The sequence below is a fragment of the Pseudophryne corroboree genome, chromosome 5 (assembly GCF_028390025.1).
Source record: "Pseudophryne corroboree isolate aPseCor3 chromosome 5, aPseCor3.hap2, whole genome shotgun sequence".
NCBI lineage: Eukaryota > Metazoa > Chordata > Amphibia > Anura > Myobatrachidae > Pseudophryne > Pseudophryne corroboree.
In genome coordinates this window covers 119,828,197-119,843,057 of record NC_086448.1, presented here as the reverse complement: position 1 = coordinate 119,843,057, position 14,861 = coordinate 119,828,197, and the positions used below count along the sequence as shown (strand labels likewise).

At 41.9% G+C, this 14,861-nt stretch overlaps 1 protein-coding gene across 2 annotated transcripts in view; it reads right to left on the bottom strand.

The window, feature by feature from the left end:
• GPR158 (G protein-coupled receptor 158) overlaps nt 1-11,551 on the bottom strand; it is a 490,037-nt gene extending 478,486 nt beyond the window's left edge. For both annotated transcript variants that reach the window (XM_063921634.1, XM_063921635.1), the window contains exon 1: nt 9,900-11,551. In XM_063921634.1, coding sequence (XP_063777704.1) covers nt 9,900-10,786 — 887 coding nt within the window. In that variant the 5' untranslated portion in view covers nt 10,787-11,551. The remainder of the gene's footprint in view (nt 1-9,899) is intronic.
• Nucleotides 11,552-14,861: the final 3,310 nt, after the last annotated feature.

The following is a 14,861-nucleotide window of genomic DNA, read 5'->3' as shown; positions in this document are numbered from 1 at the left end:
ATCATTATTTAATGAGCATAAAGCCAAAACTGCAGTTGAAATAAGCAATATTTAGCGCTAGATGAAACATATAAATATTTATATTACATGCTGTTACCAAGCTTCCCATCACACAGTAGCTTGAGAAATACTGTGATCTGGCCAGGGGTATCTTTCCTTTTTAAGTAGTACTGTATGTTTTCTAAACACCTTCCATAACATTCAATATGCCTATTTCCCCATAGATTACAATGCATCCGGAAAGTATTCACATCGCTTCACTTTTTCCACTTTTTGTTATGTTACAGCTTTATTCCAAACTGGAATAAATTAATTTTTTCCTTCAAAATTCTATACACAATACCTCATAATGACAACGTGAAAAAGTTATTAAAAATAAAAAATCATCTGTACATAAATATTCACAGTCTTTGCTCAATACTTTGTTGGTGCACCTTTGAAAGCAATTACAGCCTCAAGCCTTTTTGAATATGATGACACAAGCTTGCCACACCTATCTTTGGGCAGTTTCGCCCATTCCTCTTTGCAGCACATCACAAGCTCCATCAGGTTGGATGAGAAGCGTCGGTGCACAGTCATTTTCGGATCTCTCCAGAAATGTTAAATCAGATTCAAGTCTGGGCTTTGGCTGCACCATTCAAGGACATTGTCCTGTAGCCATTCCTTTGATATCTTGGCTGTGTGCTTAGGGTCCTGCTGACAGATAAACCATCGCCCCAGTCTGAGGTCAAGAGCGCTCTGGAGCAGGTTTTCATCCAGGATGTCTCTGTACATTGTTGCATTCATCTTTCCCTATACCCTGACTAGTCTCCCAGTTCCTGCCACTGAAAAACATCCCCACAGCATGATGCTGCCACCACCATGCTTCACTGTAGGGATGGTATTGGCCTGGTGATGAGTGGTGCCTGGTTTCCTCCAAACATGACGCCTGGCATTTATGCCAAAGAGTTCAATCTTTGTCTCATCAGACCAGAGAATTAAGTTTCTCATGGTCTCAGAGTCCTTCAGGTGCATTTTGGCAAACTCCAGGTGGGCTGCCATGTGCTTTTTACTAAGGAGTGGCTTCCATCTGGCTACTCTACCATACAGACCTGATTGGTGGATTGCTGCAAAGATGGTTGTCCTTATGGAAGGTTCTCCTCTCTCCAAAGAGGAATGCTGTAGCTCTGATAGATTGGCCATCGGGTTCTTGGTCACCTCCCTGACTAAGGCCCTTCTCCCCAATCGCTCAATTTTGATGGACGGCCAGCTCTAGGAAGAGTCCTGATGGTTACGAACTTCTTCCATTTACGGATGATGGAGGCCACTGTGCTCATTGGGACCTTCAAAGCAGCAAATATTTTTCTGTACCCTTCCCCAGATTTGTGCCTCAAGACAATCCTGGTCTACAGACAATACCTTTGACTTCATGCTTGGTTTGTGCTCAGACATGCACTGTCAAGTGTGGGATCTTATATAGATAGGTGTGTGCCTTTCCAAATCATGTCCATTCAACTGAATTTACAACAGGTGGACTCCAATTAAGCTGTAGGAACATCTCAAGGATGATCAGTGGAAACAGGATGCACCTGAGCTCAATTTTTAGCTTCATGGCAAAGGCTGTGAATACCTATGTACATGTGATTTCTTACTTTTTTATTTTTAATAAATTTGGAAAAATCACAAAAAAAACTTTTTTCACGTTGTCATTATGGGGTTTTGTGTGTAGAATTATGAGGGGGAAAAAAGAATTGATTCTATTTTGGAATAAGGCATATCAAAATGTGGAAAAAGTGAAGTGATGTGAATACTTTCCGGATGCACTGTATAAACTAGCGAGCAGGGCCCTTTGACCTCACTGTCCGTTATTACCCAGTCTCATCTTAATACTGTTATGCTCCCAGTTGTAAAGTGCAATGGAATATGTGGCACAGTGGCACTATATACTGTAATTAACAGTTAAATAAATAAAATAATAAAAACATATGTAGAATTTTATAAATGACATAAATAAAAATAAACATTAACAAATATTTTTTACCCCCATTCCCTTACTGCGTAATTTTTGACTGGCGCAGAGAGGAGGCTTTTGATGTAAAAATAAAAAGACAGTGTTTAAAGTTGAAGTGTAACAAACTACATTTATAATGTACTCATTACCATGTGCTGCTAAATAGTTAGAAAATAGATGTTAAAATCTTAACGTGTATAATTTTCTAGAACTACCATCAAGACAGAGCATTCTTGCCCTACCCCTGTGCAGTGCACTATGCCTCTCCCCTCGCAATGCACACATATTGCGAAGTGCTTTTACTAAGAGTATTCAGCCATTCACATCAGACCCAGAGGAGCTTACAATCTATATTCCCCAAATATATATATATATGCACACACAGTCATGCCAGCGTAAATGTTCATGTCATTGGAAGCCAATCAGGGACGGACTGGGGGCTGAAATCAGCCCTGGCATGCGCTTGCACATGAAAGGGGGGTGCATGGATAAGGGAACGTGGACTCGCGGCACACCCCCATGTTTATGGAGAATTTTATGGAGATGGGCAGGGGGGCGGGGGAGCGTCCAAAGCAGAGAGTTGGAAGCTGCACTGCGCGCAGCCTTCACGGCTCTCTGAATGACAGCACCGGCCCATTGGTCCTTCTGGCATTTTCCAGAAGTGCCAATTAACCTATCAGTATATTTTTGGATTGTGGGAAGAAACAGTAGTACCTGGATCAAACCCACGCAAGCACAGGGAGAATATACAAACTCCACACAGTTAAGGCCATGGCGGGAATCAAACCCATGACCTCAGTGCTGTGAGGCAACAATGCTAACCATTACACCATCCGTACTGCCCATAAAGTATACTAATGGTAAAATGGAACATTGACTAGGCAGTAGATGTAGCAAACCTTCAAAAGGTGACAAGTTGAGAAGTTGCCCGTAGCAATCTATTATCATTTATCTAGTACTTCAACAAAATTATAGGTAACATAGATTTGAAAGCAGACTCGTTGTTTTATCACTCGTTGATAAATGGGCCCCTCAGTCTGCCCTAAACACATGTGCACGATTATACACTAGGGCTAATTTTTTTTGTCAGGTACCAATTAACCTACCAGTATTTTTGAATTGCGGGAGGAAACTATAGAAATTGGAGAAAACCCATGCAAGGACAGGGAGAATATACAAACTCCACAGAGTTAGGGCCATGGTGGGAATCAAACCAATGACCTCAGTGCTGTGACGCAGTAATGTTAACTATTAGATCATCTGTACTGCCCAATAAGAAGCTGATTAGTTGCTATGAGCAACTTCTCAGGTTTGATATAACTTTCCCTCATCATTAAAGATCAACAAAAGCAGCAAGTAGTCAAGGCCACTATAACCTAAAGGCCTAGTAGGGCATCTAGGGGTATATTTACTAAAATTCGTATTTTTCAGAATGAGGTTAAAGTTCAAACACGAATGACATCGAATGTGTGGATGTGCAACTTTTTGTTTTTTTTACGCCTCATTTACTATGCTGTCGTATTCTGCATTTTCGTTTTTTCCGATGTCGATGTCATTCGTATTGTCGGGCAGTGTTTTACGTGAGTGATTAGTAAAACACTGCCGACATTAACACAATGAATCTCGGCCGGATCTGTGAGATCCGTGCAGGGCTTCATTGTGTACCTTAAAAAAGTGTTTAAAGAGTTAAAATTTAAAAAAAAAATGCGGGGGGGTCCCCCCTCCTAAGCAAAACCAGCCTCGGGCTCTTTGAGCCGGTCCTGGTTGTAAAAATATGGGGGGGGAAATGACTGGGGTTCCCCCATATTTAAACAACCAGCACCGGGCTCTGCATCCAGTCCTGGTGCAAAAAATACGGGGGACAAAAAACGTAGGGGTCCCTCATATTTTTTTGAACCAGCACCGGGCTCCACTAGTCAGAGAGATAATGCCACAGCCGGGGGACACTTTTATATCGGTCCCTACGGCCCTGGCATTAAATCACTAACTAGTCATCCCTGGCCGGGGTACCCTGGAGGAGTGAGGACCCCTTAAATCAAGGGGTCCCCCTCCAGCCACCCAAGGGCCAGGGGTGAAGCCCGAGGCTGTCCCCCCATCCAAGGGCTGCGGATGGGGGGCTGATAGCCATGTGTAAAAATAAGAATATTGTTTTTTGTAGCAGTACTACAAGTCCCAGCTCCATTGTATCCAATGGTGGGAACTTTGCGGTCAGCGGTTGACCGCGAGTAACCTCACCACTGACCGCAAAGTTCCCACCATTGGATACAATGTAGCGCCTATGCGCTACATTGTATCTCTGCCGTGCTTAGCCTGACTGACAGCTCAGGAGCGCACAGGCAATCAGGAGAGTGCCACGACGTGGCGCTCCCTGATTGGCTGAAGGGACCCTCTGTGACAGGAGTCACAGGGGGGTCTCGGCAGTCGGGGAAAGGGGTCCCATGTGTAAGGGGTTCAGTGCGTGGTTCGGGTTTTCCGGTTTGTTTTTTTGCCAAGTACGTGGATTACAAGCTCAGAAGAGGACCGATCTACACTGGATTTTTGTGAGTATAATTTTATTCACAGGTACCCCATGGATTCTACATGGAGAAGTGGACCGACCCTCATGTGAACATAGGTAAGTATGTGTGAATGTAGGTGTGCATGTATGTAATAAAGTTTTACTTTCAAGGTGTGTGAGTTCTGTTTTTATTTGGGTATTTTTTTTGTAGTAGTACTACAGGTACCAGCGAGCCCGTTTTTCCACCGCATGCTGGTACTTGTGGTTCTCCAAGTACCAGCTTGCGGGCGAGGCTTGCTGGGATTTGCAGTACTGCTACAAAAAACAATATTCTTATTTGTACACATGGCTATCAGCCCCCCATCCGCAGCCCTTGGATGGGGGGCACAGCCTCGGGCTTCATCCCTGGCCCTTGGGTGGCTGGAGGGGGGGACCCCTTGATTTAAGGGGTCCCCACTCCTCCATGGTACCCCGGCCAGGGATGACTAGTCAGTGATTTAATGCCAGGGCCGCAGGGACCGATATAAAAGTGTCCCCCGGCTGTGGCATTATCTCTCTGACTAGTGGAGCCCGGTGCTGGTTCAAAAAATACGGGGGACCCCTACGTTTTTTGTCCCCCATATTTTTTGCTCCAGGACCGGATGCAGAGCATGGTTCTGGTTGTTTAAATGTGGGGAAACCCCAGTAATTTTTTCCCCATTATTTTTACAACCAGGACCGGCTCAAAGAGCCCGAGGCTGTTTTTGCTTAGGAGGGGGGACCCCACGCATTTTTGTAAAAATTTTTTAACAGTTTCCCACCCCTTCCCACTGATAAACATGCACGGATCTCATGGATCCGTGCATGACTATCAAAACACAGTAAAAAAAAGCAGGTCTGTTAAAAAACTGCTTTTTTTTACGAATTGTATTTTTTTACGGCAGTGTTTGGCTATTGCCGGCAGTGTTTGTGAAATACAATTTTTAGTAAATTACCGAGTTGTGTACCTAAACAGCCGCGTTTGACCTATGGTGTATTCATTCGTATTTTTTTTCTTTGACTACCAAAAAAATACGAATGGCCTCATCACTGCCGAGATTTTAGTTTAGTAAACCCCGAGATGACACTTTGATCAAAAAACACCAAATCAGTCAAAATCGTGAGCTTAGTAAATATACCCCCTAGTCTTTCATGCAGCATGTCCATAAAGTACAAATAAAAAGCACTCCAACTATACAGATCCTTCCAGATGGAATTGTGTAACAGTTTCATATAATGTTTAAAAACATATTCTTATTCTGTGAGAAGGAAAAAGTGTGAAAACTTCTATAATAAAATATAAATAAATAATTACACATGTACAGAGAACTGCCTTCCTCTTTATAGTACTGTATTTTGGCAAGTATACAAACACACTTATTTCTTAAAATGCAACAGCAAATGCACTACCAATAACATTAGGAAATACAGTTTTAGAATGTCAAGTAAAACTAAAGTGGCCAAAATTTGTTCTTAAGATTTGTTAAATAGAATATACTGTAGTTTTTAAGTGAAGAAAAGTCGATCTCCTTATTTCTCTTACCTGGTCTCCCATTTTTACAAAATGTTGAATAATTTATGGGGAAAAAAACTAATTTTTATCAAGGGATATAAACATAAAATTCTATTTAAAATATATTACTGTCGTGTGTCAGGATACAAGATTGGTTAGTTATAGAATACTACATGTTACAAAGTGTAGTTTTGGATATAACCTTAGTTTCAATTTCCTTTGTTACTTAACTATGATTACTTATGTTACTTAACTTTGATTACTTTGACAAGACATTTCCAAAATGTTCTTTTAAAATATTGATTCTGCTGCATAAATCAATACAAAGTGGGGACCACTTTTCAGGGGTATACTTTATATTCCTAATCAGACTCCTTTCTGGGATAAACTTTTTGGGCATTCTAAAACTGGAGAATGCAATTAAAAAAATACCTGATCCTGGTCCTTGCTGCCCTGTAATAAACACAAACCACATATGCAGTAGACAGAAGAAATTGGGCCCACATGTCACAAGGCATATAAGCCCTACAACCGTATCAGAATTGAAGTGTACCTTTAAAAATGGTCTTAGAATGAGTTAAAATAGTGTCTCAGGAAATAGACAAGAAAAAGAGCATTTGTTTTATACTTATTATTTCTACATTATTACATTTTTTATTTGATCATAAAATATATTTGAAAAAAATGTTTTTATTTATAATTGCTAATAAATCAACTAATTACCAGCAAACTGTAATGGTTTATACCCACATATTGGCTACTTCCAGTATAACGTGAGTAGCGCACTAGTACCCACAAACCACTTCTGATGAAGTACATAACATGTGAAACACGTATAGGACAGTGGATAAATACATGAATCACAGGAACCTCTCTCTGTCAGCTGGAGTTCACACTATTTGAGCTCAGTATAGAGTCGAAAAAAAACAACAAGATCATTTCATATTTCCACAAAGATGTTAACTATTAACCTATGATCTAAGTGAGTTTGGGTACACATTTGTGTTTAATAAATAACTTTTTTTGACTTAGAGCTCTCTTGTTTCTTATGCCAGGAGGGAAAACCCCACTTAAAGGTATGGGATTATGAAAGGATTGTATTTTATTAGGGCAAACCCAGAAGTGGAAATTTACTTTATGCAGAAAGATTTCAGTATTTCTATAATACTGTAGTGTTGAATATTCTGGGACAGTGCTACCAGAAAAAATAAATGTTTACATTATAAAAAAGAAAAGAAGCTGTAAAAATATTTTATATATAATCATAGTGTAGCCATAACTATTGTTTATAAACTAAATTCAAAAAGCTTGGAATTTATACAGGCTGCTAGATTACTGGGAGCATCTATTTCACATTCACAGCTGAAAACCTTTTTATATAGGTGTGTATATATATATATATATATATATATATATATGGGATATGATCAAAATGCCGACTGTCAGGATCCCGGCAGTTGAAATACTGATGCCGGAATCCCGATACATTTAGAATCCCGACGCCGGAATCCCGACAACCTGCATCCCAACCGTAAGAACAGATGAGGGCCGGGGGAGGGGGGGATAGGTTTAGGTGCCAGGTGGGAGGTTAAGGTTAGGCTGCCGGGGGTAGGGGGTGGGGGGTAGGTTAGGGTTTGGCTGTGCGGTGGGATGGTTAGGGTTAGGCTGCAGGGGAGGGAGAGTTAGGTTTGGGCATCAGGGATGGGGGGTTAGGCTTAGGCAACTCCAGGGTGTGGTTAGGGTCAGGCACCAAGGGAGGAGGTTAGGGTTAGGAAGTGGGAACAGAGGGTTAGGGAAGAGGGGAGAACAGCCCACACTCACCCCTGTTGGTCTTTCAATTCATCTGCGTATTATGACCGTTGGGATACGGTGCATCAACAGATCATACTGAATCCATAATATATATTTTACTAATTTAGTTATTTTTTTTTAAAGGAAAGGAGACAGTTCCATCCTCACTAAACCACAGATTTTCTGCCACATACCACAGGATGCATGCCACATCTCTGAGTTGGTACAGTACACACTTATATCGGCCTGATCTGTCAACAGCATCGTTAAGTGTGTATGCCCAATTGCGAGATGCCACTGGTCACATTCTATATCTTCCAATTGGCCATACTACATGGAAAAACCAGATGATATCTTGTATGATGCCATGCTGCATCCTTCATTGTGCATCAAGCAAGTGTGTATGTAATGCATGAAGATGGGTCCCGTCACCCATCGGATCAGCCGGGTACTCACGAAAGGTCTATGTACTAAGCCATGGAGAGTGATGAAGTGGATGGAAATAAAGAAACAACCAACCAGCTCCTAACTGTCATTTTCTAAACACCTGTAATATGTCAGTTAGGAGCTGATTGGCTGATACTTTATCTCCATCCACTTTATCTCTCTCCAAGGCTTAGTACATAGACCACACATGCCACTGTATGCCAAGGCAAGTGCCTAGATAAGCTTTAGCAAACATTAGCATTAGTCACTAGACGGTGTAATCAAAGTTTCCAATCAGTTTTCAAATGTGAATATCTCTTTTATGGAAAATTACGATATTAAATATGTTTCAGCACGTAATTGTATCTTGGCTTCTCAAGCAAAAACAAGTCATTTCTAATATGTTAAAGCTAACTGGTCAATAAGTAGGAACTGAAAAAAATGCAGAAAGATGCAAATAAATTTTAGCCTATTAATTGTGAAAATACATTTTACTTGGCCCATAGCCCGAGAACCTGAGAGTTGAAACTTAAAGTATTTACAAAATCAGGTATTGATAATATTCACATTGGAGAATGAAAAAAAAAATCTACTGACTAACACTGAATTAGAATTACTCCAATACACCCACTAAAGACGTCTTGTTCTAGATATCAGTGGTTAAGTACGGTAATCCTGAATTTATTGGCTTATTGCACTAATAACTACATACAGTAAAGTCTACACCAGATCAAGTAATTCACTGAAATCCATGGGTTTTACATGCAAATTACCCAAATTTGTTGTAAAATCAGTAATTCAAGAACAAAATCACTTAATTCACAAAGCTGCTTGTTCCTTGGCACCATTTCTTCAATGCCAATTGCAATGATTACACAGATTGAGTTTGGCAAACATCCATGGTTGTATTTAGTGGAGCAGAGGACATTAATATATTATAGTACTGTATGTACACCAACATAGGATTAATAAATAATGGAGAGTCATAACGAGGTTATACTGCATAGGCTCCTTGCACTGTTTATATCTAGTCCAGCACACAAAGGGTGACAAGTGTTTCTGTGATTTTTGTGCTATATTTAGCTGTTGCGGTGTGTGTGTGTGTGTGTGTGTGTGTGTGTGTGTGTGTGTGTGTGTGTGTGTGTGTGTGTGTGTTGCTTAGAATTCTGGAATGTGAATGTGTCTGCTTTCAGGAACAATGCAATGTTCTTTCAGATTGGTAAACTTATGAATACAACTGTACTGCATCTAATTACACCTTGTAGTGTTAGTAATAACATACCAGCTACTGTAATTAAATACATTAAGCTTGCACCCCTACCGGGGGTTATCTGTTTGAACAATAGATTCAATTTTAGGTTTTATCAACGTCCTGTGTAATTAAGAAACTTAATTAGTCTGCAGTTGTTATTATGCAAATAGGAGATTCACAGGATTGCACTAACTATTGGATAGTTGTAAACATTGGCTGCATCTGCTGCAGTAGTGATTTACTCACATACTAGTTAGATGATTACTATTGTGGTTTCATTCCGGAGTAAGTAGCAGTACTGTATCACTAGTGAGGAGATTGACTATTACACAGCCCTTGTATGTCGTTTCCTGCCAACTACAGTAAGGCTATTTTCATGTGATAGCTGCACAATACAGACATTTTCTCCTACCTGAATTCTCGAACGTGGTTTGCCTTAAGACCATAAAATGCAGCAGAGAGGGTAAGAAGCCAGTTGGGTTTGTATTTCCCATGTTCACACTGTAGAAAAGGGGATGACCACTTGACATGACTTTTGTCAGTTAGGAAGCTTGTCCCCTTCCTCCAGCTGTCATCCAAAGTTTTAGCACCGTTTAAAAACCTCTTCTGCTGGTGAGGCCTCCACTTGTGTTTGAATGTGTGGAACCAGTCAGTTTCCTGTGTGGCATTAAGCAGATGATGAGCTGTGGACGATAGATCTTGGAGGAGGATTTTATTTTCCTCCCGTGTGGCTTGGAGGAATACCTGAGGGATCTGGGACAGTTGGTCCATATTAAAAGTGATTGCAGACCTCATAATACTCGGCTCTCCTTCTAAGATACTTCTTATTAGGGCACTGTACCACTCCAAGTCTCTCTGCGAGGTGTGTTCTTTAGATTTATTGCTTTGTAACATCATGTTTAAAAAGTTGGCGGAATGGACAAGTACCTCGACAGAGCCGTGCAAAGAGTGGTGAGTGGTTATGGGAGAAATCACTGATAGACTGGATAACTCATATCGCTTGTAGCAATCGGCTTTCCTGAGTTCATTAGAATCCCCGGTGTACAGGAAAGAAGCCACATGCTTAGGCAAATCCTCCGCCAGATTTTGCGCCATGACGCTGCTCTCCGTTGCTCTGACCCACAGGGATGAGTGGTCCAGGTCCCTGGGCTGGTTATAGATGGGCTGTTTATCCCTGGTTATCATCTTGTGCTCTTCCTGACGAGCCGAACGCCCTTCCAGGTCTTGGCTAGACGCTAACAGCAAACAGACATGGGCAAGCAAGACGGAGAGAACCATCACAAGATGAGCCATGATCATGATCTGCAAATCCAAATGAACTTAATCAGTTGTGTCCATCGGGTTGCAGATATCTCCTCTCTCGTATGTCTATGCTGCATCCATCCAGGCTTAACGGTATCACCTGTGGTCAGTTAAAAAAACAGGGGGAGAGATACTGTAAATACTCCGTCTTCCACAGCAGGTTTCCAGCAGGAATTATGCAGACAGCCGCCTTGATCTGTGCAGGTTACATCCCATCTAGCACAGGAGCTATAGTTAGACTGCTTACGTCTGTATCCCCATCCTCGACCATCGTCTTGAGAGATGCACTAGAGAGAGAGAGCTATGTGAGCGCATATTCCCGGATGCTTCTCCCTCTAATACCTTCATCGCCCGGGTAATACTGCGCCGGCTCATCCACGGTGCGCCTCAAAGCCATGAGACACATTCAGGAACAATGCATTTGAGGCTTTTTGTTTGTGCCTAGTGGGGAGAAAATGCGACCTGCTAATTGAGTACTTAGATAAGCTTAAGAAATATACTCCGCCTTCTGCTGCTTGTGAAAGGATTTAACTACACTTTGCCACAGCCAAACACGTACAGCTCTCATCCTCCTCCCACAATAGTCCTATAGGTATACTTTGTCTTTCTTGGGCTGTGTATGGGCAGCTCCAGTGTCAATCACGATACAGTCATTTGTAAGGCAGGGAGAAAGGTGGAAGGAGCTGTTCAGTGCTGAACCTAAAGCTAGATTCATTGCACTGAGCGCGATACCGTTCCTACTGTAGAATGGTGGAAGGAGCTGTCCAGTGCTGAACCTAGTGCTGGATTCCTCCTTGCACTGAGCGCAATGCCATAGCTACTGTAGAACGGTGGAAGGAGCTGTCCAGTGCTGAACCTAGAGCTGGATTCCTCCTTGCATTGAGGGCGATACTGTAGCTACTGTAGTAGGGTGAACGGAGCTGTCCAGTGCCGAAGCTAGCGCCGGATCCTTACACATCCACCGGTGAATGGAAAGCCGGAGGAGCCCGTGCTGAAGCTGGTGCTGTCTCCTCACATATGCACGGAACGTAACAGCAGCTACTGTATCATCCTCCTGTAAACAACTGCAGGTTTAATAGCGTTGAACATTTATTATTTTATTTCCCACCTATGGGTTGACTCATTTCTTAAGGGATTTTTCATTAAGTGGGGATGATTAGTCATACAGCTATTACTCTGCATTCTGTACAGTGTTTTAATTTCAGCACTGAATACAGGAAGATCTAAGGGAAAATTCAGAACTGAGGCAAAGGTGTTACTGGACAGGTTCTGAACTATCAGGAGTAGAGTAATACAGAAACCAGCTATTGGAGACGGATGGTTCTCACAAACTTTCCTTGCTATGTAGTTGTACAATAATCACATATGTTAAAGTGTAATTTTAATTTCTATTATACAATATAGATTTTATTAAAAAAATGGAAGTCTAATTTTAGTTTTATGAAAGAAATGCTCATTTAAAGTCACAAAGTAATATACAGGGTTTTTTTTTCAGGCATGGGATAGTCAGTAATGTAATTTTTTTTGCAGCGAAGTACAAAGAAAGTTGTTACAGGGAAATTATTGAACAATGCTTGCTATAATAATACTTTATAAAAAGGGGCAAAGTACATACATTGTCCTTTTTTTAATAAAGTCATAACTGATCTACAGTTTGAAAACATACATCCTGTACATTGCCAAATAGTGACATTTGCAAGGAATACAGTGCAACAGTTCTCATACTGGAAATAGGTTCATCACAAATGTATACTGTATTCTTCATAGTTCACAAGGATAAGTATATTGATCTTTGCTAACTGTTGTGTTCTAGTCCTCTGCTAGCCCATGATTCAAATTAGCAGAACAGACTATTATAACAGAAAATTGCAGGAACTATATATTTGTACTGCCTATAACTTTGTTAGATATCACACTGCAATTCAATACTATTTAGCTCCCAGGAGGATCGAAACAGCAGCGTTCTGCATATTTTCCTTTATGACATATTTGGGGTATCGGATATGGATATCATTTACTGATGAATTCTCTTCATTACTACAATGTGTGCTGGCTATTTCATCTCAGAAGTTTGATGTTGGCTATCACAATGTAATTAATCAACAAATAGGATATTGGATATTTGCATGACTCTTCTTCCAACCCCTCCCCCCCCCCCCCCCAAAAAAAAAGAAGGGATTCACCTGTGAGTGAAGTGCTTTTCTGACAAGAAAAGAAGGAAATAATTACTGATACCTTTTTCCACTGCCACAACAACCCGAGTTATTGACTGGTTAACCCAGGTTGTGGCTCAGTGGGAATGGAAAATAATCTGGGTCCAGTTATGCCCCTTTCACACTACACAAATAACCCGGATATACTACACAAATAGCCCCAGAATATTGCACGGTCGACACGGGCCAGCGTGCGGTGTGAAAGCGCCATGTCAGAAATCCCGTCGCCTGACTGGTATTTCAACCCGGGAATAAAGCAGTGTTATACCCGGGTTGAATACCGGGTCAATGGCAGTGTAAACGGGCTCCCGGGTTGATGTGACCCGGGTCCCATTTACTACAACAGGGAGAGGTGGCGTGGAGATGATCTCATCTCCCAGCGCCGCCTCCGCCCCCACTGCCAGCTCTGCCCCCCGCTGCTATGGCAACCCACCCGGCATATTGCCAGGTCAGTTAAGCCAGCAGCAGCGTCCAATGCCGGATCCCACCCATTTCCAATTCCCGGGTGGGATCCGGCATTCGCGGTGTGAAAGGGGTATTACCTGGGAATCCAACCTGGATAACAGTACAGTTTAAAGGGAGTGACATGGTATCTGCCCCAACGGCACTTCTTTCCATCTTGTAGGGTGTCTGGAAAGGCACTGCACTATAAGAAAAGATGGTTCCAATGTTTAGGCATTCTAGGTTGACAGTCATTAGGTCTACCCCATATGGTCAACATGCATTAGGTCAGCACTGAGAAAATGTTGACATGCATTAGGTGAACACTGATTAAAGGTAGACATCAGAAAAGGTCAATAGGTTCAAATGGTCAACATAGCAATGGTTGACCCACATATGGTCAAAACAACTTTTTACGTTTCTTTATTTTTTACACCTTTTTCATACTTAACCATCCACGTGGACTATGATTGGGAATAGTAACCTGTGGTGAGTGCAGTGAGGCACTTTTGCCCGCTATGTGAGGGGACGTGGTACACTAATTGGGGTTTGCTGCACTCTGTTTCAACCATTTCCCATGCCAACATTTTCATGTGTTGACCTTTTGTACCTGTCAACCTTTTTCTATGTTGAACTTTTGACAGTGTCAATCTAATACATGTTGACCTTTTGTCAGTGTTGACCTAATGCCTGTTGACCATATGGGGTCGATCTAATCATTATAGATCTTCTATAGCAAACCCGTGGCTGTTGCTAGGGTGTTTGGCGCCCTCCTGCAAACTATCAATTTTTCGCCTTTCTATAAATACAAATGTGACCGATCTCATCCTCAGAGCTGTAACTAGACATTTTGGTGCCCCCTCCCTCCCAAGATCTATAACATGGACAGTGTGTGCCACAGGCACAGTGCAAAAATATAGGGGCATAAAATAATTATGGCCATCTCCATTATTCAAAATTATGCCACACAGTAGTACCACTTCTATACGTTACGCCAGGTAGAGCCCCTTATATACATTAAGCAAGATAGAGCCCTCTTTTACATATTGCACCAGGTAGAGCCAGTCACACATTATTCCAGGTAGAGCACCCTTTTACACACTGAGCCAGGTAGTTCCCTTTTACACTTTGCGCCAGGTAGAGAACCCTTTTACATATGCCACTTCCCCCCAGCACACATCACTATAAGCCCCCCTTCTCCAGCACATATTAATATGACCCCCCCTCCCCAGCACACATTAATATGACACCCCTCTCCCCAGCACACATTAACATGACACCCCTCTCCCCTGCACACATTAATTACACTCCCCCACCCCAGTACACATTAATCACACCCCCAGCACACATGAATGACACCCCCCAGCACACATGAATGACGCCCCCAGCACACATTAATGACCCCCCAGCACACATTA